This window comes from Acinonyx jubatus, chromosome D1, assembly GCF_027475565.1.
Source record: "Acinonyx jubatus isolate Ajub_Pintada_27869175 chromosome D1, VMU_Ajub_asm_v1.0, whole genome shotgun sequence".
Taxonomy (NCBI): domain Eukaryota; kingdom Metazoa; phylum Chordata; class Mammalia; order Carnivora; family Felidae; genus Acinonyx; species Acinonyx jubatus.
This window is the reverse complement of record NC_069390.1, coordinates 49,159,811-49,186,384: the sequence shown is the minus strand read 5'-3', so window position 1 is coordinate 49,186,384 and position 26,574 is coordinate 49,159,811. Positions and strand designations below refer to the sequence as shown.

The 26,574-nt window shown below is 44.6% G+C and overlaps 1 protein-coding gene across 7 annotated transcripts in view; it reads right to left on the bottom strand.

Annotated features, from left to right (window-relative positions):
* The window catches only part of TRIM66 (tripartite motif containing 66), a 57,101-nt gene that overhangs the window by 26,643 nt on the left and 3,884 nt on the right, over positions 1 to 26,574 (bottom strand). For 2 of the 7 annotated variants that reach the window (XM_053203501.1, XM_027073207.2), the window contains exons 2-6: positions 4,700 to 4,803; positions 3,128 to 3,275; positions 2,127 to 2,259; positions 1,682 to 1,798; positions 285 to 399 (exon numbers count right to left, since the gene is read on the bottom strand). In XM_053203501.1, coding sequence (XP_053059476.1) covers positions 285 to 399; positions 1,682 to 1,798; positions 2,127 to 2,259; positions 3,128 to 3,275; positions 4,700 to 4,708 — 522 coding nt within the window. In that variant the 5' untranslated portion in view covers positions 4,709 to 4,803. The other 5 variants (XM_053203498.1, XM_027073208.2, XM_053203499.1 and 2 more) reach the window with 5 other exon arrangements.

Genomic DNA, 26,574 nt, shown 5'->3' with positions numbered 1-26,574 from the left:
CCTCTCTTGCAAGGCGATAAGCGTGTATAGACCAGGAAGGCAGATGACTTAAAGCCTTATAGCATTGATGGGAGTTTGAACTGATTTTCCAGCCCCTAATGAGCCATCCTCCCCAAATTAGACTGGACATTTTAAGATATAGAGAACAGCAGAAAGCTATGGAAACTGCATATCTGAATTCCAGCCAAGGGGGCTCCAAGCCCTGGGACTAGCTTGATATGTGCCTGGTTTCTGACCCAGGGAGATCGCCAACCCAGCCATCTGATCCATCTGTCCACATATACCTCCAACTCCTCTATGAGCCCATTGGCCTGTTTGTTCAGCTCATTCATCAGAACCATCTTGGCCATTTTGATTTGGTTTTCCACCTTCCTGTGTTGATGCTTCACTTCAAAAATCCTATAAATAGAATGGGACATAGCATGATGAGCCCCTCCTCCAGGCCCATGATGACCTAGAGATAACAAACAAAACAGCCAACAACTTAGAGGCTGCCTATGCAGGCACCAAACATAAAGAAATAAGAACCCTCCTCCACCACCCTACCCTTTGCACACGCAGCCCACTTGATCTAAGTGGGCCAATGGCCCAAAGTTCAACGAGGTTTTCTCTAGGTAAATATCAGGTCCACATTCAGGTCAACCCAGCAGCTCACTAGTTACACAGCAATGGAGACAGGACAGAAAGAGTGAGTATGAGTATGACATCGTGTAATCTGTTGTCTTAAAAAGGTGGATGCTCCACTAAACAATGCCATGCAGTAAAAAGAGCATGGGCAAGGACAGAAAGAAGACTAGTGGTTGCCAAGGGCTAGGGATGTTGGGGGGAATGGAGAGTAACTACTAATAATGTGTACTGGGTTTCTTTGGGGAGTGATAAAATGTTCTAAAAGTAGATGGTAACAATGATTTACACAACTTGGAATATACTGAAAACCACTGAATTGTACATTTTAAAAGAACAATTTTATGGTATATAAACTATAGCTCAATAAAGTTGTTTTTTTAAAAAAGAACACAGGCTTTGGAGTCACACATACCTAGCTTCCAAATCCAGCTCAGTCACTGACTAGCTGTGTGATCTCAGACAAGTCACCTAACCTCTCTGAACCTCAGTCTTCTCATTAGTACAATGGAGCTAATCCAACTCTAAGAATTGTAAGAATTGAACAAAATAATGCATGTATGATGTCCAACCCAGTGCCTGCCACATGATGAGCTCTTAGTGTCTACTAATTCCTCTTCCTACATTAAATATTAATGGTTCTATATCATTTATAGATGTATATGGAAGACACTGGGAAAGGGATGATAAAGGGTAGATTTCCACTGAGTTACTGCACCCTCATGATAAACCCAGAATCTGCTTCATGCCATCATTCTCAAGTACCTACCCTGGCTATGTCTGTCATGGGCCACATTCAGGAGGCATGTGCCTAGGCTCAAACTCACACTGATCACCCTGACCTAGCTTGGTCCCATTTACCAAGTGATGGCCCAAAGCCCTTTCACTGGCCCTGAGACCTCTAAGTTCCAGGACATATGCCTTCTGGGACACATGCCCACATCTGCTTAACCTCATGTATTCTTCATAAGTACTACATCTGATAGCCTGATATCAACATCCAGGATGTCAAGAAACAGAGCATTTCCACAATTGGCAAGGGGCTAGTCTGTGTTACCTGTCCTCAATTTGCTTTGCAGAGGTCTGTAGATTAGATTTTTTATGAGCCACCTGTGTAGTCACACTTTCCAGAAGCATCCTCTGGTTTTGCAAAACTTCTTCAAGATGTCTACACCTAAAGAAGGAGGCAGAGAAAAAGCTGAGGAGATCCGAGTATTCTTCTGAGCATGCCAGTCAAGCAAGAACCCCCACCATGTATTGTCTCAGCCAGGCCCATGGAAGCTGGAATTATTACATCTAGGGAAAGTCAGATATAGAGCAGAGTCTTAACCCTTCAGGTCTTCTCTAGAGAAGCCCCATGGCAAGAGCAGAGAAAAACTCCAGCCTCAGGGCTCCAGATTGGCGCAGGCAGAGAGAGGATTTTGATGCACTGGGAGGCCAGCACTAGCAAAGCAGAGTCCAGAACCCTCCCAGGCCCCCTTTGAGCAGCCAGCCATCCCTACCTATGTTCTTTGTGTTCCACCATGAGGCAGCTATGGCATGTTAGAACATCACAAGTCTCACAGAATAGCTTGAGCACTTCTTGTGTGTGTAGAGGACAGTACAAGGCGAAGTCCCCAGAACCACCAGTCACTCCTGCCAGAGAAGACAGAGAGAGTGGGCTTCTCTTGCTCAGGAAGACTCTCAGTTAAGCTCCACTGAGCAGCCCTCAGCCCTCAATGGACACAGGGGAGACACAGAACCTGGAAGAAAGGTGGTGCAGACAGGAGAGGCCTCTCTCTGGGCCAGTGAGGTTCCAGGAGCACAAGGAAGAATGTGAGCTTAGCCCAGCTGGATTTGCCTAGCTGTCCAGAAATCACACACCACCCAGCCCCAGGTATCTCACCACCTGCCAGAGGCTGAGGAATGGGCCTGCTACTGCAGCACATGGATCTTCTGCAGAGTAATGGATCCTCTAAAATTCAACCTAAAGCTCTTCATTAACCAGGGTGCTGCTGCGGGGGCTATAGGCCAGGTCACAGACCATTAACTCTGGTTCATGTGGATGTAACTAAGGTAAAAACCTTCCTACAGTTCAAGGACCTTGGGCAAAGACTGTCAAGGAGACTGTCATTGAAAACAAGTGGCAATGAATGGGCCAATGGACAAGCCCTGATCCAGGCTGTTTAATTATGCAAGTAACTAAATAGAAGTGAGGCATGATTGTTCTACTTAGAGATGAAAGTAGGGAACTCGGCTAGCACTCACAATAATTCAGGACTACTCTTCCCTGCACGTCTCACCCACACTCACCCCTCCCACCCCCAACAAAGGAGAGCCTAGCCATGAACTTGCACTGTGGCTGTGACTCTGGAGGAGACATTTTTCTTTTGGGAAAGGCTCTAAGACCACCTTTACCTTCACCCCAGTAGGGAGACAAGGTCAGAGAGCCACTCTCCAGAGGTTTTAGGGGCCAGAACTGCTTAAGGGCACGTGAGCCGGTGGGGGAAGCAGGGAGAGATACCTGGCGGGCCCTTCTGGGCCCGGGGAAAGAGAGGGCCCCCGGGGGCTGGGCCGTGCCGGTGCTCCTCCGTGCAGGAGCTGCACAGCCAGCGGTTGCAGTAGGTGCAGAGGATGTGTGCTGCCCTCTTCTCCTTGCACTCGGAGCAGTTCTGGAAGCAGAGAGGTCTGGAGTTACTGACAGCATCCTCAATTGGGCCTGCCTCCATGAGGGACTGGGGGCCTGTAGGGCTATTCTCGATAGGGCAGTCAGTTTTGGAAAGCCACCTAGGAGTGACAGTGGTGGCTTGTGAAGGAAATCATCCTTTGTGACTAAAAGAATAGTGGCCACAGGGACTATTCCCCCAAGTCTCAAGCTGAAGATGAGGAGAAGGCAAAGATCTACTTCCCAGGTGACATAGCCTGCAGGGCATGGCAGAAGGTTAATGGATGATGCTGTGAAAAAAGCACACAGCCAGTGTTAAGGAAGCACAGGGAGGTTTCCAGGAGCTCAGTCTAGGAGTTGCCAGGAAATATTTCATGAGGAAGTGACTTCTGATTGGATATGGAATGACAGGTAGAAGTTTCCCAAGCATGCAGGGGAGTAAAATGGGAGAATACAGGCAAAAGCGGGGAAGTTCAGCGTGCCTGCAAAAAGGGAGAAGCCACAGATGTGGGAGTACACAGAAAGACAGTCGATCATATACAGCCAAGAAAGAACAAGTACAGACCAACTCTTAGAGCTGTGTTTCCACAACTGGGGCTTGCTGGACCCAAGAGAACCTAGTCCTCTCCTAGCCCAAAGGTTCATTGTTTTGGTCAGCAAATATCTGGCAGGGTAAGGTAAAAACATGTGTAAAAAAGATTTGTAAAAAAGTAGCCTGTCTGTGCCTGGATAATATAGGCCATCAAAATAATGTGTATTCTGACAGCTTTGTACTCATACTGGCCTCTGACAAACCCACAGGGGGAAGGAGGGAAAAAAAGAAGAGAAATACAAGTGTTACTCATTAAACTATGAATTCCTTGAGAGTAGAGAACATGGATGTTTGTCTCCCTAGCACCCAGCACAGGGCCTGGCACATGTCAGACATTCACTAAGAATTCAATACAGGATCAAGTAAGTACACTGGCAAATGAAGAAAGTGTAGTGCCAGGAATACCCCAGAGGAGAAAGGAACAGTAGGTGCCAGGCAGTAAGTGATGTAAAATTGCAGAAACTCAGAAAAAGAGGTATTAGTTGCTAAATATAGGCAAGATTGATTAACCCATTTAGCTGGTGTATAAGTTTCAACTGAGGGGAAGAAAAAAGGAAATAAAAGATCAGTACTAATATTTTTCAGTCAGAGCTGTAAGAGAGAGAAAAATAGCCCCATTTTACTTCCCCCAACTCAAATATTTTAATTCTCTTTAGATGGAGGGATGGATGGAAGGAAGGAAGGAAGGAAGGAAGGAAGGAAGGAAGGAAGGAAGGAAGATTAGGCAAATTGATGGAGGGGTAACAAGTCAGATGAAGTGATGGGTGAATAGATGAACTTACGGTCAGGGGCCCCACAGATTTCTGAAAAGGATCAGTTGTTTTCTTGTCCTGACTTACCCTGGCCATCTTGGATTGCCCAGTAGAAAAGCACTGCAGAAAAAAATGCTCAGTTACATCCCTGGTGAGGTCCACTTGCTTACACCCAGGACAGGAGATGAGCTCTGGGAAGGGGGCAAAAAAGCAGAGCCAGGGCAACATGGCAGATTATACATAAGGCCTAGACACAAGGCTTTCTACTACACAACACCAAGGCATGTGTCCAAACCCCTCGTGCCAAAATGACCTGTGTTTGATGTCATAGTCTGCACTTACCATCTAGGTACTCTGGACATGACCACTCCTTTAGGGGACGGCCCTACAGACCTCCTCACATCCACCTTCCCAACTTCCTCACAAGCCATGCTACCTGTTCTGCTTCTGATTAACTGGGTGCCTTCCTGCTGCTCCCACTCCTCATTTCCCAGCTCTGAGACCCAACCTCCCATTATTGGCTAAGCTCCCGGGGGTCAGTTTATCCCAGGACACAGATCCAGCCACTAAGGTTACCACACAGCAGAACTACTATAAAGATCTCAAAGCCAGAGCTTCTAGAAAGCTCTTCCCACAGAAAGCAAGGCCTCCCTGTCTGCTCATCTAGCAGATATTTTTCTCTTCTTACTGCCAATACCAATCAGTCTGCCCATGGGGCTAACAGAGATTTTGAGGGGCCTTCCCCACCGAGTCCATATTGCACGCCCTACACAGACATATGTTTCACCTGGGTACACGAACATTTTGCCCTATCCCCTCTCCCCAGGGAAATGTAAACATCTCCAACACTTTCCTCAGTATACGGGGTTCCCGAACTACATAAGCAACATAGACTGCCACCCTGGAGACTAGAGTGCTCTTCAGGCCCACCTCAAGAGCAGGAAGCTCACTGGGTGCAAGGAAATGTGGCTCCTGGGGAGGGCCAGGTGCCTGTGCCCAGGCATGAGGGCCACCTGGAAAGGGGTGGCTATGACAGAGAATGCAGCGGTACCACCATAGTATTTTCTGCCTCATATCATCGAAATGATACAATGGCATTGCTCTAGACCTGCAGTTAGACAAACTTACGTCTAAACACAAGGTTTACCACCCAGTGACCTTGGTTGGGCAAGTCACTTAATCTCACTTAGCTCCTCAGGTGTCCTGTTTCTTCACGTGTGAAATAGGAAGGGAAAATAAGAGTTGCAAGGTTTAAATTAAATAATACTTGAGAAAGCACCTGATCCTCCACGAACGTTGACTTTGAAATCAAAACATTTCTCATATCCCATTTATGGCAAGGCAATGACCTCAATTATCAACTCTCCCAAGTGATGGAAGTCAGATAGTCTGAGAGGTAGAGTGAAAAAATAACCATAAATTCTCCCCCCACCCCCACAACCCCCCTGCATCCATGCTCTAGCATGGAGTCTATTCTCCACCCTTTGAAGCTAGGCCACCTTCATCATGTACTCTGGCCAAAAGAAAGCCACAAAAGTGATGCTGAACCAGTTCTAAGCCTAGGCCTCGAGTGGCTTTGTATGATTTAGCTCTGCCCTCAGAACTCTAAGACTTCCACCTGAACGACCCCAGGTTAGATTGCTGGATGAAAGACTACGCAGACAGAGGCCTCGGTTCTCTCTAGTGCTCACTTGAAGCCGTCATAAACCAGTTAGCCCCAAATGACTCACTGGCTGAATACAGACAAAGGAGTGAGCACAGTTGAGCCTAGCCAAGCCCAGCCAAGCCCCAAAGAACCAGCCAGAGAGTCCCAGCCCACACTGCTGACCTATAGAATCAGTATTTTTAAACTACTAAGTCTTGAGTGTCTTATAATGGAGCAAGAGCTAACTGATCTACCCTGGAAAAACCAAAATCCACCAAATCATGCAAAGTAATAATTTAATACTTGTCCTCCCCTTCCCCCCACTGAAGAGACACCCCCCCCCCCCACACACACACACCCCCCTCACAGAGCCATGGATCTGCAATCCCTAAGACATTCTCCTGCCTGTCAGGAACAGTGGCCAGAGGCAAAGAAGAATGCTCTTCATAGGTGTCATCATCCAGGGGAATTGGGTGACTGTCCCTCTCTTCCATTTGGCTCACCCTGAAGAGACTCCCCTTATCTACCCCCAGGTCAGAAACACTGCTCTAAATGTTGAAAATAATTTCCACAAGGCTTCTAACCCCCTGGTAACAGATGCCCAAACATTAGTCTCATTAGCATCAAGGAAAAAAGGGAGAAACAACTGAATAGATCAGACAAGCCTTCATAGCACATCCTCTACTGCCCCTGGCCATAAATGCCAAAATCCTCATCTTGGTGCTCAAGATGGCCTTACTTCACTCTAATCTTATCTTCAGCTTCACCTGCCTCACACCCTGTGTCCTTGCTGGGGCAAATATCTCTGCTGTCTTCAGATTGTCAAACCTCTGCATAACTCTGTTTATGAGAGTGCTGTTCCCTCTCCCTGAAATACTCTTTCTTGCTCCCCTCCTTTTCAAATAAACTCCTATTCATCCTTTCAAACCTGTTCAAATGTTCTGCCTTTAAGAAGCAGGGTTGATTTCCCTCAGGATGAGTTAATTATTCCCTCTTCTGGGTTCCCACAGCACCCTGAACATCCTTCTAGTATGACAAATATCACATTGCATTTTAACTATCTGTTCATATGTCTGCATACAAAAATAATCCACAATTGGCACTAAAAGATATTGCATAATTTTTAGCAGATTGGACAATTATATTTCTTTGGGGTTTGGGTGTCCCATGCGTATTCCTTGCACTCACAGCCACTGAAAGTAGTAAGAAGCCATCTGGAGGTTTTCAGGGTGATGAGAAAAAAGCCAGCCAGGATGATAAAGGAATCAGGTCTGATCTACAGCTGTGAAAGGCTGTGAATTGGGAGATGTGGGTTCCAGGTCTAGGGCTGGCACTATCTGTGTAACCTTAGGTAAGTGACCTCTTTTCCCTGAACCTTATTGTCTACATCCTTAATATGAGGGGAACAGGAACAGCAGGGAAGTGTGGATTATCCAACCCGCTTCCTCTGCCTAATGTACCCAAGCTCCAGAAATATTCCCCTGGGCAAGACTGGATGGGACAGATAGCCAAACAGTGACCTGCCGATCGTCTTTGTCAGCAAGTCAGGGGACAGGCTTATGGCTTAGGGGAGGCCTACATCTAAAAGTCATCCCATCTGACAAGGGGCCGTCGTGGCAGACAGCAGAGATGGAATACCACCACGGCATTGGTACAAGCAGGCCCCAGGGAGGCTGTGGGGCCCAGAGTGGACACAGAGGACATGTGCTCTCTTTGGGTCATGACATCTTTGTCTAGAAATTCTTATCTTCCTTCAGAAGGCCCCTGGCCCCCATCAAGCTGTGTTAACCTTGAGCTTTTGTTTCAAGGGGGTTCCCCATTCTTCAGTGCGAATCCCAAAATAAAGTTTTATTTTAGACAACTATAATACATGAACCCCTAGGGCTACAGATGTATATACAAAATAACCAAACATCTGCTTATAATATTTAACATTTAATGTTTAATATTTAGTCATCAATACATATTTAAATCACATATTGCACAAAATATTTAGATATGTTTCTTTTTTTTCTATCAGGATTATTCAAGCCTTAAGCTTTTATTTCATACACAGAAACATCAATTCTGAGCAATGCAGAGCCAGGGCCCAAAGGCCACACACCACCATCCCTAGAGGAAGTGGGGTTCCTGCCTCCCAAATGAAGAAGTCACAGGCCCCAGAGGTTCTTCTGGGGAACTACGAGCCTGGGAGAGAAGTTCTGAAAGCTGAAGGCGTTCAGTCCACCTGTCATAAGAATGAGCACTCCCGTCCCTGGGGTGGATCATTCTTTTACCACCACTCCCTGCATGAGACACTTTATGCATGTTATCTCAGTTAATCATCAAACCACCTCTGAGAGGTAGACATTATCCCCATTTCATAGCTGGGGAGACTGAGGCTCTAAGAAGTTGTCATCTGGCAAAGATCATATGAAACAGCCGCAGAGCCATGATTAGAAATCAAGTCTCCCTGCCTCTAAAATCCACGCCTTTCCAGAGCACCTGGATGGCTCAGTCAGTAAAGCATCCAACTTTGGCTCAGGTCATGATCTCGTGGTCCATGAGTTTGAGCCCCGCATCTGGCTCTGTGCTGACAGCTCAGAGCCTGGAGTCTGCTTCAGATTTTATGTCTCCCTCTCTCTCTGCCCCTCCCTGATTGCACTCTGTCTCCCTTTCTCAAAAATAAACAAACATTAAAAAAATTAAAATCCACCCCTTCCCATTATGCTATATCTCTCTAATTCAAATGTAAACAAGGTAATTTTATTTTAATTAGATAATTTTATTATAAGTAAAACATGCCATAATAATGATCAGACTCTAATTATGACCTGGACCCAGCTTTGGATTATGGGAATCCAGAAGGAAGGAGCTGGGAAGCCAGCCCCATCTGTGTTTAAAGTTTTATAAAACAGACTCCTTGAGAAAAGGCAGGCGAAGAAGAGTTTTTCTGCATGGTAATAAATCTGGGGACAGTTTCATATTATAGAACCAGTGGTTCTCGAACTTTGTTACATATTTGAATCCTGTGGGGCACTTTAAACTTCCTGATGTCCATTCCATATCAATTAAATCAGAGTTTTAGGAGGTGGAATCCAGGCATAAATATTTGTTAAAATTCCCCAGGTGATTACAACATACAACCATGTTTGAGAACCAGTACCTTAGAGAGAGTCTCTCCTACCCCTGTGCCTAAGTCTGATAGCTCTTTCCCCACACCATGCAGCTGAGGAAGGCAGGATCGGCCAGTTTTAAAGAGGCTCCACAAAGTTAGGAAACATTTTGAATGTGGAGGTGATGTATTTCCCCTCTGGCAAGGAAGAGAAAAGGGCACATTCCCACCAGACAGCAGGTGTCCTGATACGTGGGTACCCTGGGGACCAGCAGTGAGCTGGAGGACACCTCCTGCCCCCCCTAACTCCCAGCTCCACTGAAGGACCCAGGAGCAGACTTAGGGTGCTGCCTGAGCTTTGGCACTACAAGCATGGCTGCTGGGGCCTAGGGTGCGCTCTGCTCCGGACTGAGTGAGGCAGCAAGGGACAGGAGTCAAGACTGGGTAGTCCACCCTTCAGACGTGAACAGCAGGGCCAAGGCAACCTGGGCACCAGGGGGTTATGGTGGGAGAGATATCCCAGGGAGGTCTCAAGAAAGCTAGCATTGGGTCAGCTCAGCCCACCAGGTAGGGGCACAAAAACCCCTGTCACATAAGCCTGAGCCTGGTGCCAAGAAACTCACCGAGGGTTAAGAAGCCCTTCATTCTACAGCTTTTGTCCAGGGCTCCAAGGAACTTTACAGCTGGAGCCCAAGCTCGGACTCCCAACAGAGCAGTGGGATCCTCTGAGGCAGCCTGATGCTCCCCTGCCAGTTCTCACCTGTAGAACCAAAGCTGGACAGACCTAGCTCTGCGCTGTTCAAGTAGCCAATTTCCTCACCATACAGATGGTGACATGGAGGCCAGAGAGAGGGAGGGACTTACCTGAAAACCACAGAGCCCTTGTAAAATGTAGGTGCTGCCTTGAACCACTGGGCAGTCCTTGATTACCTACCTCTGTATCCACAAGTAAGACATTCTACTCCACAAGCCTCTGCCAATCACTAGGCAAGGAGAGAAAAACTACTCTGTGGTAGTATCCTCTGGCATGTTGGCCATCCTCACTCCTGCCCTCCCACCTGAGGGGAGCCCCAGGGTACAAGGCATCAGCTAAGCCCCCCACAACACAAGCCCCAGCAGCCTTCCTCCAGCCCATAACTCAAAGCAGCAACCTCCTCTAGAAATACATTGCACCCATTCCCAAGATGCCCAGTCCCTGCTAGAAAGGCAAATTTTGATCTTAAGGTAACTGCTGCTCCTGCCCCTGGCTGCCAGCAGGCTTACCTGAGGCTCTGTTGCCCTGTGATTAGAGCAACACCTGGGAGAGAAGTCAGAAGAGCGACAGGTGAGACCACCACAGGTCCCAGAGGACAGTGTTTACCAAGTGCCCAGGAACACCCACCCTGCATGCTGCAGCCAAATGGGCTGCAGGGCCTAATAACCCTTGGGGAACTGGGCACTGGGTAGGGGAAGGGGCACACCCTGGGTCCTCTCCTTTCTCTGATACATCCTCAGCCAGGGCTGCATTTCTCCAGCTCACCTGAGATGCTCCTGCAAGAAAAGGTTGGTTGACTCCTCCTGTTCCTGTTTATCTCGAAGGCTCTGCAGCAATTTCCCAAACTGAACAGCAAGAGGGAGACCTCAAAGAGGCGACTCTCTTCCTAGCTGCATCTCCTTCCTAATCCTCTGGGTGCCTTGGAATAGAAGCTCAGAAGGAAGAAAACGAGATTTTCAACTTTCAGGAACTAGCTCTGTCGCCCTCTGCACAGCTCGGGAGGCCATCACTCTCAGCCTTTTAGGATTCGATCCAAAAATCCTTCAGCCCTCCATGTTCCCCAAAATGACAGTGCTCATGTATGGCTGGAATCTGCCCCGATCCGGCAGCTCATTTAAATAGAGCTCATCACAACAACAGTGTTGGTGGAGAAGTGAGTAGCTGCAGGGCCCTGGGGACCCCCTGTTTATACGTAGGAAGAATGATGCAATCTGGGTATCAAAATAGCAATCCAGAATGGAATAACAGGCTCACGCAGCAGCGGTGCCTGCACAACCAAAGCTCAAGTTGACACACTCTGTCAGCCCCACACTGCTGCAGCACGCAGATGCCAGGCACACACTCTCACCGCATCCTTTTAAAAATCAGCAGGAGCCCGAGATATCCCTCCATGCCCCCGGCACTGAAGGAGGGTGTGGGGGGGAGGCCTTCGACAGACATTAAAATCTATCTCCTACACACTCACCTGCTCCTGCCACTTCACCTGAAGTCCTTATCCTGTGACGTCACAGTCAGTTGCCATAGTGACCAATTGTCCGTCACAAGTGGAGGATTAGGACTTCAGATGGGGAAGACACACATTTGTGATGCATAAAGGTCCTGGGAGGTGTCCCTTGGCAGCTAACTCTAACCCCCCCCCCCCCCAGGGAGATACAGTCAAACACAAGCAGGGAGAAAAAAGGGAAGGAAAAGCAGGGTCGAATTAGAGGAAAGACATTAGGATGAGGCAAGACTACAAGCACAAAATAATTGCAAAAACACAGAGCACAGGAAAATTTTAAAAGCACAGATGGGAAGTGGCAGGGAATAAGCTTGGAAAGACTGGTAGGAGAGTAAGCTCCTGAAGGACCCTGAATGCTAAACTAAGGAGCTTCACCTTTATCCTAAAAGCAAAGGCTCTGGAGAGTGACAAAGCTGGGCTTTATGATTATGTTGATGAACTGGAGATGGGGCACAGGGAGAAGCTTTGTCCAGTTTAGCATTGATGGGACCCTGAACAAGGGCAGAAATGGAAAGAAAGGGACAGAAGTGTTTCAAAGAGAACCAATAAGGCATGACCAAAATAAGATGTTGGAAGGAGTGGTGGTGTGTGAAGAAAAAGGGGTCAAATGGATGGGCTGTCATAGACAGAGATAAGAGGGAGTAAGAGTGTACTTGCCAAATCCCATCTTATGTGGGCCCCACTTTCTCTGGTATCCATAGCCTCTCTGGGTCAGGCTTCATTCTGCTTTGCTGGACCAGTGATTCACAAATCTTGAGGGTTTGTTAGAAAACCTGAATCTGCCAAATCTAGATCTCTTGTATGTGGGTGTGGGACCAAGAATCTATATTTTTGGTGAGTAACCCAAGTAATTCTTAGGCATTTGAGGACCAGTAATCTGGACCCAATGGCCAGGACAACTACAGTAGCCTCCTAGCAGGGCTTTCTGCATCCAGTCTTGTCTCCTCCAATCATTCTTCTCACTGAACCAGAATAACTTTTTAAAAATACGTATTTGATCGTATTCATTGACCAAAGTATCCAGTGTCTCCCCACTGCCTAGAGCTTAAATTGGTCAAGACCCTTCATAATGTGGCCTCAAATTTCCATTCCAGAGTTCTCACTTCTCTCCTTCAAACAATCCTATATTGCAGCCAAAATTAACTCCCTCCTTTGCCTCCTCCCCTTTTCTCCATGCCTCATCCTAACACTATTCCCTACCTGAAATTTCCTTCCATATTTTCCTGGGCCTGCCTGGCTCCTATACGGATATTCCTATTTGATGTCACTCACAGGTTCAAATCCATCCAATTTCCCCAGGCAGAGACTAAAACAGGGGTCAGAAAACCACAGGTTGCCTGTTTTTGTAAGTAAAAATTTACTGGAACACGGTCATGCCCATCCATTCCCATATTGTCTGTGCTGCAGTGGCAGAATTAAGTAGTGGTAACAGAGCCTATATGACCCACAAAACCAAATATATTTACCATCTAGCCCTTTACAGAAAAACTATGCTGGCCCCTGGCCTAAAGCAACAGCTACTTAAATTAAATTGTTCTAACCTCACCCTTTACAAAGGGCTCAATTCCAGTAATGGGGTCCTGCTTATTCCCAAGTTAACCTCCACCCTGTGTCCTCTAAGTTATGATAACTGGGTCACATTTGAGCCAACCTTCAGTTTGGGGTAAGATGTTACTAACAAGAAAAGGGCACTTCAGGAGGAGGGAACATCATACACAGAGGATTACAGATGTCAAAATGTGAGGCCTCTAGGGGAAAGATTCGTAAAGCTGGCTCATGCAGGAGTGACAGAGATGAGGCTCTAAAATTAGCTTGGAGTCAGATTAGGAAGAGCCTTGAAGGCCATGCTAAGTTTCTGTTCTGAACTGTAAGCAACTGAGAGCCTTTTAGATAGCTCAAAATGCAAGCCGACAATAGAAGAGAGTGGTCAGGGTTGAGGCTAGAGGATTTAGGAACATAATGCACAGAGGCAATAGGTAAAGTGTGGTTAGGCAAGGACAGCCAGAGAGTGTGGGGCACAGCCAGGTGGCGGATCTAAGCTAGAGTCAGAAACTGGGCATGAGAGCTAGGTGATAGGCTGAGGAGATGGATGGTTCACAGCTTTCAGAGCCCATGCTCCAAGGGGACCACCTGACTGAAACAAGCTTTCGGTGCCAAGAAAGAACCCAGAAGAGAATGCAGAAGATACAAGTGGGAGGAATCTGGGCTCGTCTCATCTGATAGATTGGCACCTCTATATCCTTCCCTTCAAATCTCAAGAGTCAATCCAAGGACTTCAGTGACACTCCATGCAAAGCCACTGTCTCCATTTCCAACTGGGCCTGGACAGAGAGACAGTGGAAGAACAAAGGGCAGCAGGCTACTCTAGGTCTGCAGTTCCTACTGGCCCTCAAGCCCGGGCAAACCCTGGATTGGCAGGCAAAGGAGATGAATTTTCTTTCTGGCTCTGTAACAACTATGGCATTCAGCAGGATTCTAATGCTTTCTGGACTCCTGATGCCCCATTTATTCAGTGAGGGATTAGAGATAAGCTCCAAGGGTCTTTCCTGCTCTTTAGCCTCCACAGCAGTCAACCATGGCTGGTCCCCCTTGAATGAGAGAGCTCCAGCAGACAAGGGTCACCTCCAAGACCCTATCCATCAATCACAACCACCTTGAACTCCCTCCCTCAGCAAATCTGCTCTAGCTATATCCTCCCAAGCAGTGTCGGCAGCAGCCAGCATATCCCCGAGAATACAGCCTGCCTCCTTCCCGTTACCAAGGGAATTGCTCTCCCAGTAACGGGTACTGTTCTGAGGTGCTGGTGCTACTCCCAGGGCCCTGGAGAGCCAATTAAGGTGAGGAAACTGTTCATGAACTAAAAAGCCATCCCACTGATAGGGCTCCGGAGCTCCAGCTTCTGCACCTGCTGCACGCTCAGCTCAGCCCAGCTCAGCTGGCTACCCTCCACCTAGGAGACTTGGGTCACTGCCCACAACAGACCCCACAATGGTTGGGGACACAGTTCAGTACCTGGACTGGGCAAACAACTCTTCCAGGCTCCTATAGCTGAGATCTCACCCCTGCTGCCTCCCACTCTCACCCCAGGCCATTAAGAGCCCCTCCAGCTGAGCTCTCATTAAGATCATCATTTCCTTTTCTGACTCTGAGGTTGTAGCATGTTGCATCAGTTCCCTCTCTTTGGATCTTCCCAAAGTCCCAAGACCTGCCCACCAAGGGACAGAGATTGCTCCCCTTTTCAGCATCTGTAGTTTACAAGGGATGTGCTGTCACCCATCACTAGTTTTGGGAAGCATGAGGCTATCGTGGTTATTTGGTGTTCTTAGAGCTCTTCAAGTCCAACCCTGAAAGCCAGAGAAGACCTGGGATTGCCCAATTAGTGCTGGAGTCCAGACTGAGCTCCAAAGGCCATGACTTCCATACCAGGGTTCTGCTCACATCTCACAAATCACCCACATTGATAACAGGAAAAGTAAAATACTAAACAAGTAGATTCTAAAACTTACAAATCAGAATCAAGGTCTCTCAGCTAGGATTTGCCTTTTAGTAGATTTGAAAAGAAAGAACAATGTTCCTTTTATTTACCTGGGGAAGGAAATATCCAATTAATTGCCTTTCTTCCCTAAAACAACAAATAGAGCTACAGGAATCCTGAGAATTTTGAAGACACATGGTAAATGTCAGTTTCAGGCCCACCAGCTCCCTTCAGAGCTCGCTACATTTTGAAGTATCACTTTGTGACTCAATGGCTAACTTCTCAGATAGAGTTTGACCTGGGACCATTTTCAATTAGGCTTAAAGGCAAATAGTCCCAAATAGATATTCTCATTGGCTGAGTAAATCCACTTCCAATATCCAGCCTTTCTGCACAGAGCCTTCAGCTCCAGTCATCCCACTGCATGGCTAAGCCATTGTGTGCTCAGCACAGAGCTGCCTTTGCTCTGGTCCCCATCACTACCTTTTGAAGACTTTGCCCAGCTGGTCTCCTTAGAGGCAGAGACCTAATGCAGACACACTTCCCACTGTGCTGGAGTTGCGGGGGCGGGGGGGGGGGGGGGTAGGGGAGGGAATCTCAGCTAAGCTGTGGCCTCATTAAAGATGTGCACCTGATGACTCAGGCTGCACCATTGGTTCTTTCCTCAAAGATTTTCCGCAGAGTCTCCATCAGTTCAGTGATTCCGGGTGAAATCTTTCCCAGAGCGAAGTGCTACAGTGCAGATCACAAGCTCTGAAGACAGGTTTGACCTGAGCTGACATTTAGCAGTTGTTTTGGACCTTAGACCTTACATATTCACAATCCCCAGGTTTTTCATCTGTAAAATGGGAATGCCTAATTATAGGGTGATTGCAAAGTTTAGAAAAGATAATACAGGCACGAGTACCTAGTGCAGTCTCTGCAGGTGCTTGAAAAATATATGTGCACCTTGCAACTTGAGAAGTAGAAAGGGGCAGTGTCACAAGTGAAACAGTCTTCCTTCCAGGTAAGAGCCATGGGAGATCTCTGTGAATCCAGTGATTAAATCATTCGATCAATAAATATTCACCTGAGCCCCCATCCTGTGTCAGGTTCTGTGTTGGGCTGTGGAGTTGTAGAGTTGAAAGACTCGGTCCAGTTGAATAAGATGCCCACCTCATGTCCTCCCCAGTGCCAAGTACCAGTGCAGAAGTGCAGGCATGGGAAGGCTCCACCGAGGGACTGGAGTTGGAAACCAGCTGGCCAGAACCCGAGCCCAGGCACACAGCCGATGCAACACAGCAATGCTCAGCTCTGCCCAGCAACTAGCAGAACTAGATTTATGGAAAATGACATATCCCCATGCACTGTTGGCATATGGCTGGAGGCACTGATGCACCCTATTTATTCTTCAGCCTCTACTCACCTCCTCTCTACCTGCTTCCACATTTTACTTTTGAAAACTCCCGATTGACAGCAATACAATAAGCATTTTAGCAAGTCTGTGCCCCTACTCTGCTGGACAAAGTGGAAGTGCTTAAAGCTCTTTCCAAAGAACCAGACTCCCAGAGCATGGCTTCTCAAATTATGGACCAGAAATCAAGTTCAGGTATTGGGTGTCTCACTAGACCTACCAGAGAGAGAGCACAGCTCTCCTTTTCATGAAGCAGCTCATTTGGGTACCATTCTTTTAGTTCTTCAGAAAACATTCAGTAAGCAACTGATATCCACCAGACTTGGTCTGTGGAGAACCTCCCAGAGGCATTGCTGCTGTGCCTGAACTTTCAACAACCTTCTCTTCACACCCCTGCCGCACCATATTATAATCATCTGTCTAGTTATTTGCCCTTCAACAGAACATGAGTTTCTTGAGGACAAGGGCCCTGCCTTTTCATCTCTGTACCCTAAATGCCATAGAGCCAGCTACACAGAAGTCAAATACCCATGAAGGAGACAAACATACAAACCAACAAATACCACACAGGATAGTGCCCTAAAATCTCCAAGTAGTCATGGAAGCTGATTCTACTCTTCATCCATAAACACAAATATGGAAGGTAGCAAAGGCCTAGCCAGACCATAAGATATACCAAGGAATATAAGATGCCACATATTTAAGAAATTGTCTCTCAAAAAAAAAAAAAAAAAGGAAAAGAAATTGTCTCTCTTGTTCTAAATCAAGCATGTTCACATCTAACAGATTTTTTCCACTTCAGTTTCAAAAGTTCTAAATAATAGTATTTTTTTATGTTTCTTGTCTTATTACTATATACTATGAGTAGCACAGAATGTTCTATGTGTATGTTATCATTTCATTTTCATAACAATCCTTTAAGTTAATTACTACTATTACCATCCTCATTTCATAAGCAAGACAACTTGCCCAAGCTGTCCAACTACTAAGTGGCAGGCAGATTAGAACTCACACTCATATGCCCAAATACATTGACACCAAGGCTTATATTTTTATTCTCCATTACACTTCAAATAACTTGGCAAATAAACACTATGATTCTAATAATTGTCATTAGTATGATTTAATTTTCGACTTGAGAGCCACACAAAGCCTTGAGACATGCATAATTAGTTCATGTTAAAAATCCCAAATGAGATCAAAGACTTAAACATAAGAGTTAAACTATAAAACTCTTAAAAGAAAATACAGAGGAAAAGCTTCACAACAATGGATTTGGCAATGATTTCATGGATATGACACCAAAAGCACAGGCAACAAAAGCAAAAATAGAGAAGTCGGACTTTAGCAAAATTCAAATCTTTTATGCATCAAAGGGCACTATTAACAGAACAAAAGTCCAACCCACTGAATGAGAGAAAATATTTACAAATCATATTATCTGATAAGGGTCTAGCACCCCTAATATATAAAGAACTCCTACAACTCAACAAAAACAACAAACCTGATTAAAACATGGGCAAAACTGAAACTCAATACCATTATACAACAACTCTCCATTCCCCACTCCCCCCAGTCGCTGGCAACCACCATTCTATTTTCTGTCTCTATGAATTTGACTACTCTAGGTACCTCATGTAAATAGAATCATAGACTATTTGTTTTTTTTTTAATGTTTATTTATTTTTGAGACAGAGAGAGACAGAGCATGAACGGGGGAGGAGCAGAGAGAGAGAGGGAGACACAGAATCTGAAGCAGGCTCCAGGATCTGAGCTGTCAGCACAGAGCCCGACGTGGGGCTTGAACTCACGGACCATGAGATCGTGACCTGAGCCGAAGTCGGACGCTTAACCGACTGAGCTACCCAGGCGTCCCAACTATTTGTTTTTTTGTAACTGGCTTATTTTATTTAGTATAATGTTCTCAAGGTTCATTCATGCTGTAACATGTGTCAGAATTTTCTTCCTTATTAAGACTAAATAATATTCCATTGTACCTATACACCACATTTTGTTTATCCATTAATCTTTCAGTGGACACCTGGGTTACTTCTGCCTTTTGGCCATGTGAATAATGCTGCTTTGAACACAGGTGTACAAATACTTCTTTGAGTCCCTGCTTTAAATTCTTTAATTCTCTCTGGTGTACACCCAGAAGCAGAATTGCTGGACCACATGGTAATTCTATTTTTTAATTTTTTGAGGAATGGCTGTGCTGTTTTCCACAGAAGCTATACCATTTTATATTCCCACTAATAATATACAAGGATTCCCTTTCTCCATATCCTCACCAACACTGGTTATTTTCTGTTCTTTTTTTTTTTTTAATAGTAGCCATCTTAATGGGTATGAGGTGGCATCCCATTGTGGTTTTGATTTGTATTTCCCTAAAGATTAGTGATACTGAGCATCTTTTTGTGTGCTCATTGGCCATTTGTATATCCTGTTTGGAGAAATGTCTATTCAAGTTCTTTGCCCATTGTTAAAATAGGTTGTTTGATTTTTTTTATTGTTGGGTTGTAGAAGTTCTTTATATATTCTAAAGGAACTTTTTAAGACATATTTAAGATTCACCATGTTTATAAATTTAACTTATTAGATTTCCAAGTGTCCTTTAATTAGGAATGTTTATTTGCTAGACAATTGAAATACTTAAAAAAAAAGAATAAAATATGAGGTGCCTGGATGGCTCAGTGGGTTAAGTGTCCAACTCTTGATTTCAGCTTAGGTCATGATCTCACAGTTTGTGAGATCAAGCCCTGTGTTAGGCTCTGCTAACAGCGTAGAGCCTGCTTGGGATTCTCTCTCTCCTTCTCCCTCTGCCCCTCCCTCATTTGCTCTCTCTCTCTCTCTCTCTCTCTCTCTCCTTCAAAATAATAAACATTTTTTTAAAAAAAGAAAAATAAAATACGTTTAACTTATGAAAGCAATTATTAGCTAAGTTTGTAGATATGTTCAAATATTAATAAAGTCCCTTTAAAAATGACTGTTAAAATTTGCCACATAAATAGAATGAGATTTATAAGGTAAAATTAAAAAGTTAAGGAAGAATGAAATTTAAGTTTAAAAATCAGATATTAAGTTTTATTTTTTTAACGTTTATTTATTTTTGAGAGACAGAGACAGAGAGTGGGGGAGGGGCAGAGAGAGAGGGAGACACAGAATCTGAAGCAGGCTCCGGGCTCTGAGCTGTCAGCACAGAGCCCAACGTGGGGCTCCAACTCACAGACTGCGAGATCATGACCTGAGCTGAAGTCGGATGCTCAACGGACTGAGCCACCCAGGCACCCCCAGACATTAATTTTTAAAATCAACGTACACTATCTTTTCTGTGCTCCAAGCTCACAAAAGAGCCCAGAGAGGTTACACAGTTTACCCAAGGATTTAGAGGGCCCCAAATTCATACCTAAGGACAACTGCACTGCTACAATGCCTCAAGGAGCCTAGACTTGTGCCACAAATCACTTTAACAATACTGCAGATAACAAAAATAAAGATGATGTTCCTAAATACTCTCTACTTGTTTGACTTTCTCATCCTCCAAGTTCACCCAACAGAGACTGCACCTCTGTTGCATGCCTGTGCTAGAACGCTGAGATGAAGGGATCTGGTTCCTGTCTCCAAGGCCTCACAGTCCTCAATGAGACTGTTCCCTAGGAAACCTGACGTTCAGGAGTGAGACACAAGCTCCTCCCACTAAGCAGCAATTTAACTGGTGAATGGTTGCTAGTCAGTGTGCGTCTGTTCATAATCAGGTCCTGACCAATCCTAGGGGGCCAGCAGTTCTCCCTCCGCCTCGCCTGGGAAGTTTAGTGAGCCAGGACACACGTCCTGTCTGTCTGGGGAGCCAGCCAAACCTTGAATCAACACCTTCCCAGGTTTCTCGGTCTGCCACCAATTTAAGGAAATCCCAAGCATGGCGACTCCCAGCTTACAAAACAGATATAGCAGGCATCAGGAGGATTTGCTTTGTCTCACAGATTCCCTAAAGAGTTGCGCTCAGCAATGAGTGTCCCTTGGGCATTTAAATTCCGATTCTTTCTACACTTGAAATTCGGTTCCTATGAAACAGGAAGAGACCTATGATGTGAAGGAGGGGAACCTGTGGTACTTTTGTACTTACCATCTGAGACAGTCCCAGAAGCCTTGGCAACCTGCCTCAGATCCTGGATCAAGCCCTGGAAGCAGTCCTTACAGAGCAAATGCTGGCAGGGTAGGAGTCAGGCACCGACAGCCTGCAGGTTCTGTCGGCACAATGAACAGGCCAGTACCACGGGCTCCATATGACCACTCTTGTGTTTCTGGTCAACTAGTGGCAGCCCCATAAAGCTCATACCCATATCTGACCCCATGCCCATGACCGTGCCCAGGACCGGGGCTCTTGCAACGACCTCCTCAGGTATGAAGTAGCGTGCAGAGTGAGCAAGCTCCACTGCCTATAAGTGAAGCACAAAGCAGAGTGATTAATTTCTTTGGGGTGGGGGATGTTCCTGGACAGGCCAGAGAGGACTCTGAGAACTGGAGGCTCGTGCCCTGAAACCTGCAGGGCTCAGCCCCAAACTCTCACTTGAACTCAAAGAGAGAGTCCAGCATCTCCACTGTGGAAAATAAAGCCTAGAGAGGTCTGCTAGGTTGTGTGTTTCTTACAAGGTTTGTTTGCCTTCAAAAGTGTCCAAGATCTACCTGTGCTTCTTTTTATTAGTGGGCAAGCCTGGTCCAAGATTTTGGAAAAGAAAAGGAAATGTATTAAAAGCCAAGTTTATACCAGGTGCTTTATATGCTTTATCTCAAACCTCACAACTACTCTTGGAGATAGGCATTATGATACTTCTATGAATTCAGTAAAACCATGAAGGACAGGCTGAGGAAACTGAGGTTCAGAGAGTTTGGGTAATTGCACAAAGACAGATGGCAAATAGCAAAGTTCAAATTCAAATTCAAAATTGGACTTCACACCCTTACTACTGAAATATTTCTCAAGCTAAGGTCCAACACACATATTTTTGTGAGTTCTCCTATTTTTTAAAATTAGTATTCATTCTGATAAGAATTTTTAAATCTATAAATGTTCCAGTTCATCTACATATCCACCTCAACGAGATTTTAGAGGCAGTGTTAAGAGTTTAGGATCTAATTCACACCATGCACTTATTTGTCTCAGGCAAATGGGAAGAGAAAGGGGCAGCCTTGATATGTAAATGATGCATTCTTGCCACATGAAGTCTCAATAACATTGTGGCATGTGGTGAGGAATGTTTCATCGTGCTTGGAACAGATGTAGGAGGTAGGGAAATTAAGCCATCATCACCCTGGCAAAAGTTTGCCACACCTGGCCACACTGGGAGCACCACATTTAAACTGTAATAGCAATTTAGTTCAGCAACACATCATCTGCAAATGAAACTGATATTGTTAATTTGATTGTTTTGGTTTTTTATAACTTGCAAACTGTATTCAATTTTATGTAAGTTTTGTATAAGAGCAAAAGAAGTGTACCTCATTTTATACTTGTACCTACTTAAGAAAGAAACCAAATGTCATTTAATTCACATCTGGAGCTCTGGAGTTATGCAGATTTGACAGAACTTTCATTTCAGTCCATAGTCTTTGGGAGCCAAACCCATTAAAGATGAAGAGTGACAAGGCTGGGAGAGGCCAGGCTGCTTGGAGGCCCAGCAAAATGCCACTAAATAAAATAATGGACGGACTCTCACCTCTAATTCATTTTGGGGCTCTAAGAGTAGTTATTTCGCAGAGGGCAGCATAGTAGTGCTGGTGGAGGGAAGGGCAATCTGTCTTAGAAGGTTTAAGTGTGGCTGAGTTTATTTTGTTAGACTTCGACAACATCAGACTTAATTATTCAGGACACCAAAGAGATTTTATTTATGTGGGTTATATCTACTACTATGTACCATGTTATAAATGAAAACTGAGATAATTTTAAAATATTAATTCATTTAAAAACAATAAACATATTACATGTCAACCTGAATAGCATACTTTTTAGGAAGAAAAAAACTATTAAAAAATAAATTTAGGGAGAAGAGTGGCATTGTTTTTCCTTTTTGCAAACCTCATTAATGTCTGTGTTAATAAAAGCCAGCTGGATTGCCATACCTGCTTCCGTAGTCCATCTGCTGTATGTTGTTCTGTTTACAGTGTATGAAGAAAAGCCAGCCTCACAGGGCTGTACAATTGGAAAAGATAAGAGTATTTTTAATAGCCTTGTCAGGTAACTGTGGATATCCTTTGAAACTACAACAAGTAGCACTTTCTTAAAGCTTAGTTGTAATGTGGAATCTGAAACTACATCAGTGAATTTTTCTTACCCTGTGACATGAAAATCCACTGGTCTGTCTTGCACTGTAAACTGCCCTTCTACCTAGGCATCATTTTAGAACACCAGGCATCTGTCATTTGGAAAACATTGATCCAATGACTTACGTAGACGCTTCAAACACTGATGTTTCCTTATACGATAACAAAACATCACACTCTTAAACATCACCTCCAGTCTTATTGGAAAATACTTTTTTAGGAAGATGTCAAACTCATAGAGGCAGCTATGCCTTTACCAGAATTCTAAATTTTGCTGAAAGCTCTAATTTTATCATTGGCAACAAATACTGTCAGGTTTTTTTCCTTGAAATGACAGGCTCACTTCATTTTTGAGAGCATATTTGCCATATTCTCAAGTCTGAATAACCACAGTTTGTCTGTCAGCTGTTCTCTCAAGTAAAACTGGTGTTGTACAAAAAAAAAAAAAAAAAAAAAGGCTAGTTCAGCTTGCAACTCAAATAATAGTACAAGTGCAGTTCCTCACCCTGGTAAGTAGAAATGCTTTATGCACACTTCCAGTTTCTTCACAAAGAATATTAAAATGATGCATATTTAAGGACCGGAATTTAGTAAAATACTGCCTACCTCATCATGGACACACCTAAGTGAAATTGGCTTCTCCCTTCTCCTCCTGTCCTTTCCCTTTTCCTGCGAGTGCCTAGCAGTGAAGAATACAATGACTTCTACCAGCATCTTTGGCTTTTTACACACCACCTTTGGCATTTGCTTTGGCACTATCAGTGCAAATGCCAATCCAGTAAAAAGGGCAAATAACATTCTGTAGTGTTATGAAAATGGTTTTGACTCTGTGGAAACTTGTGATCCTGTGGACACTTGTGAAAGAGTCTCAGGGACCATCACCATCCCCACCCTGCCCCTGCTTCCTGCCATAGGTCTACAGACCATACTTTGAGAACTGTTGCATTAGGCTTTAAATGACAACTCTGGGAGGGGAGGGTGCCTGGGTGTCTCAGTTGGTTAAGCATCCAACTCTTGATTTCGGCTCAGGCATGATCTTAAGGGTTGATGAGATCACCCTGCATCGGGCTCTATGCTGACAGTGCAGAGCCTGTTAAGATTCTCTTTCTCCCTCTCCTTCTTTTCCCCGCTCATGCTCTCTCTTTCTCTCAATAAATAAATAAACTTTAAAAATAAATAAATAACAACTCAGGGGATTCAAAGTGGGGACATGGCTTTCCAACATCAGTGGGCACTACTCAGGGTAAGAATATAAATAAATATTTCACTTCTGTCTTAGAAGAGCAACTGAAGTAACTCAGAGGGTAAAGGTTAAATTAAAGGCACAACCAAACAATAGAGTCTCTGATTTGAGAGTAAAGGGGGACGGTCAAATGACCTCTCTTCTAACCGCTTCCTCTGGCTGCTTTCCACTATGTCTTAGCTCTTCCCTCTCCTTCCTACCTCCTCTGACCTAGGAAAAGGGATAGAGTATGGCAGAATGTACTTAAGCCAGGGGTAGCAGATTCGAATGCCTATGGGGGCCAGGCATGTAAATAGCAAAGTGCTCCACCTAAAAGAATATGGGTCTCAGGGCGCCTGGGTGGCTCAGTCTGTTGAGCGTCTGACTTTGGCTCAGGTCATGATCTCACGGTTCATGGGTTTGAGCCCCATGTCGGGCTCTGGGCTGACAACTCAGAGCCTGGAGCCTGCTTCAGATTCTGTGTCCCCCTCTCTCCCCACTCCACCCCTGCTTGTGCTCTGTCTCTCTCTGTCTTTCAAAAATGAATAAACATTAAAAATAATAATAAAACGAATGTGGGTCCACATAGTTTTTCAAAGCGCCAGAAATCCAAATTTTTACTTAAACTCTAAAACGTTGGCAACTAATTAAAATTTAAAAACATGAAAACTGGGGTGGCTCGGTGGCCCAGGTGGTTAGGCATCAGACTTTGGCTCAGGTCATGATCTCACAGCTCCTGAGTTTGAGCCCCACTGTGCTCTGGGCTGACAGCTCGGAGCCTGGAGCCTGCTTCGGATTCTGTGTCTCCCTCTCTCTCTCTCTGTCCACCCCCCTCCCCGCCACACACACACACACACACACACACACACACACACACACACACACACACACACTGGTACTCTGTCTCCCTCTCTCTCAAAAATAAATAAACATTAAAAAAAAAATAAAAACTTGAAAACAGCATGAGTCAAACAAAATATACCAGTAATCAGCCTGAGACCTCTGCTCTAAGTCATGGAACCAGGAAACTAGGACTAAATGAAACATCATGTGAAAGCCTGGAAGGACAGAAAGCCTCACATATAACATTACCTTGCTCACAAATCACTTCCTTTTAACACCCCACAGCCTGATCTGAGAGTTTCTGTAGCCTTGCCAAGGAATGGCAGAGCAAGTCATTCCATGCCACACTGGGGGTAAGAATTTCAAAGACTGTTCGCACGGGTAGTACAGAGCAAGTGATCATCAAAACAAGATTCAGTTCAGGAGGAAAAGAGGAGAGAGACACACTAGGCAATGAGAGAACACCCACTCGATGCTAGACGGTTTGAACATGATATATTATCTGTTTACTTGTATACTGTCTATTTTAGACACAGTCCTAGAACAGAACTTAGTCTTTCTTGTTCACCATTGTCCCAACTCCTCACTGCCTGGCACATATACATAGTGTCTACACACAGTATGCATTCAATAAATATTTCTAAAATGAAAGAATAAATCTCAGTATTTTTCATTAGACAAACAAGAAAACTAAGATCCAAAGAGAGTATGTTGTTCATTTAATATCATTCAGCTAGTAAAAATAGAGGTAGAGGGGTGCCTGGGTGACTCCAGATTTCAGCTCTGGTCACGATGTAGTGGTTGGTGGGTTCAAGCCCCACATCAGGCTCCGCACACACTGACAGTGTGGAGCCTGCTTGGGATTCTCTCTCTCCTCTCTCTATCGCTCCCCTGCTCTCTCTCTGTAGATAAATAAACTTAAAAAAAATAGGGGTAGGAAATGAACCCAAGCTTCTATGTTCTTTCTGCTGATTTTATCATCTGAAATTAAATTAAAATCCAAATATTTAAGCCCTTCCTTGTTGTGCTATTGGATAAACTGTCCTCTAATATCCTAGAATTCCTCTCTTCACATTTTGCTATTCTGAGTTTAATGGCAGCAAGGTTTTCCACCTTAGCTTGCAACAAAGCTAGTTGCAGTTGTAGTATAATGAGATTTTTAAAAAATCTATTCAACAGCGTTAGGAAAGACTCCTGGAAATTCCTAATCTTCAAATTAGATTATTTTTACTTTGTGCTCAAGAAAACCCTGTGGCCCTATGGATTTTTCTCTAAATACTATATTGCCATTTATCAAAAACTACTGATAAAGGCAAAACAACAACAACAACAAAACCCCTCGAGCCTGGTGTAGCTGAAAGTGGTAACTATACATGCTGCTGGTGCATAAATTGGTACAATCCATTTGGGGAAAAAAATAGCATAAAATGAATCATAAAAATGTTCATACCCTATAATACAGCAATCTCACTCCTGGGAATTTACCCTAGACAAGCTATTGAATAGAAGAAGAAAAAACACATACACACAAATGTCCATTGCATCACTGTCTCTAATAGCAAAGAACACAATAAGAACAACAACCAAAAACACAAAAAGAAACAAAAAAAAAAAATACAGGAGAAAATGGTTTAGTAAATTACAGTACATGCTGAAGATAAATCAGTCTTAAGATATTAAAAATAATAATCATGAAGACTGAGTAGTGATACAGAAA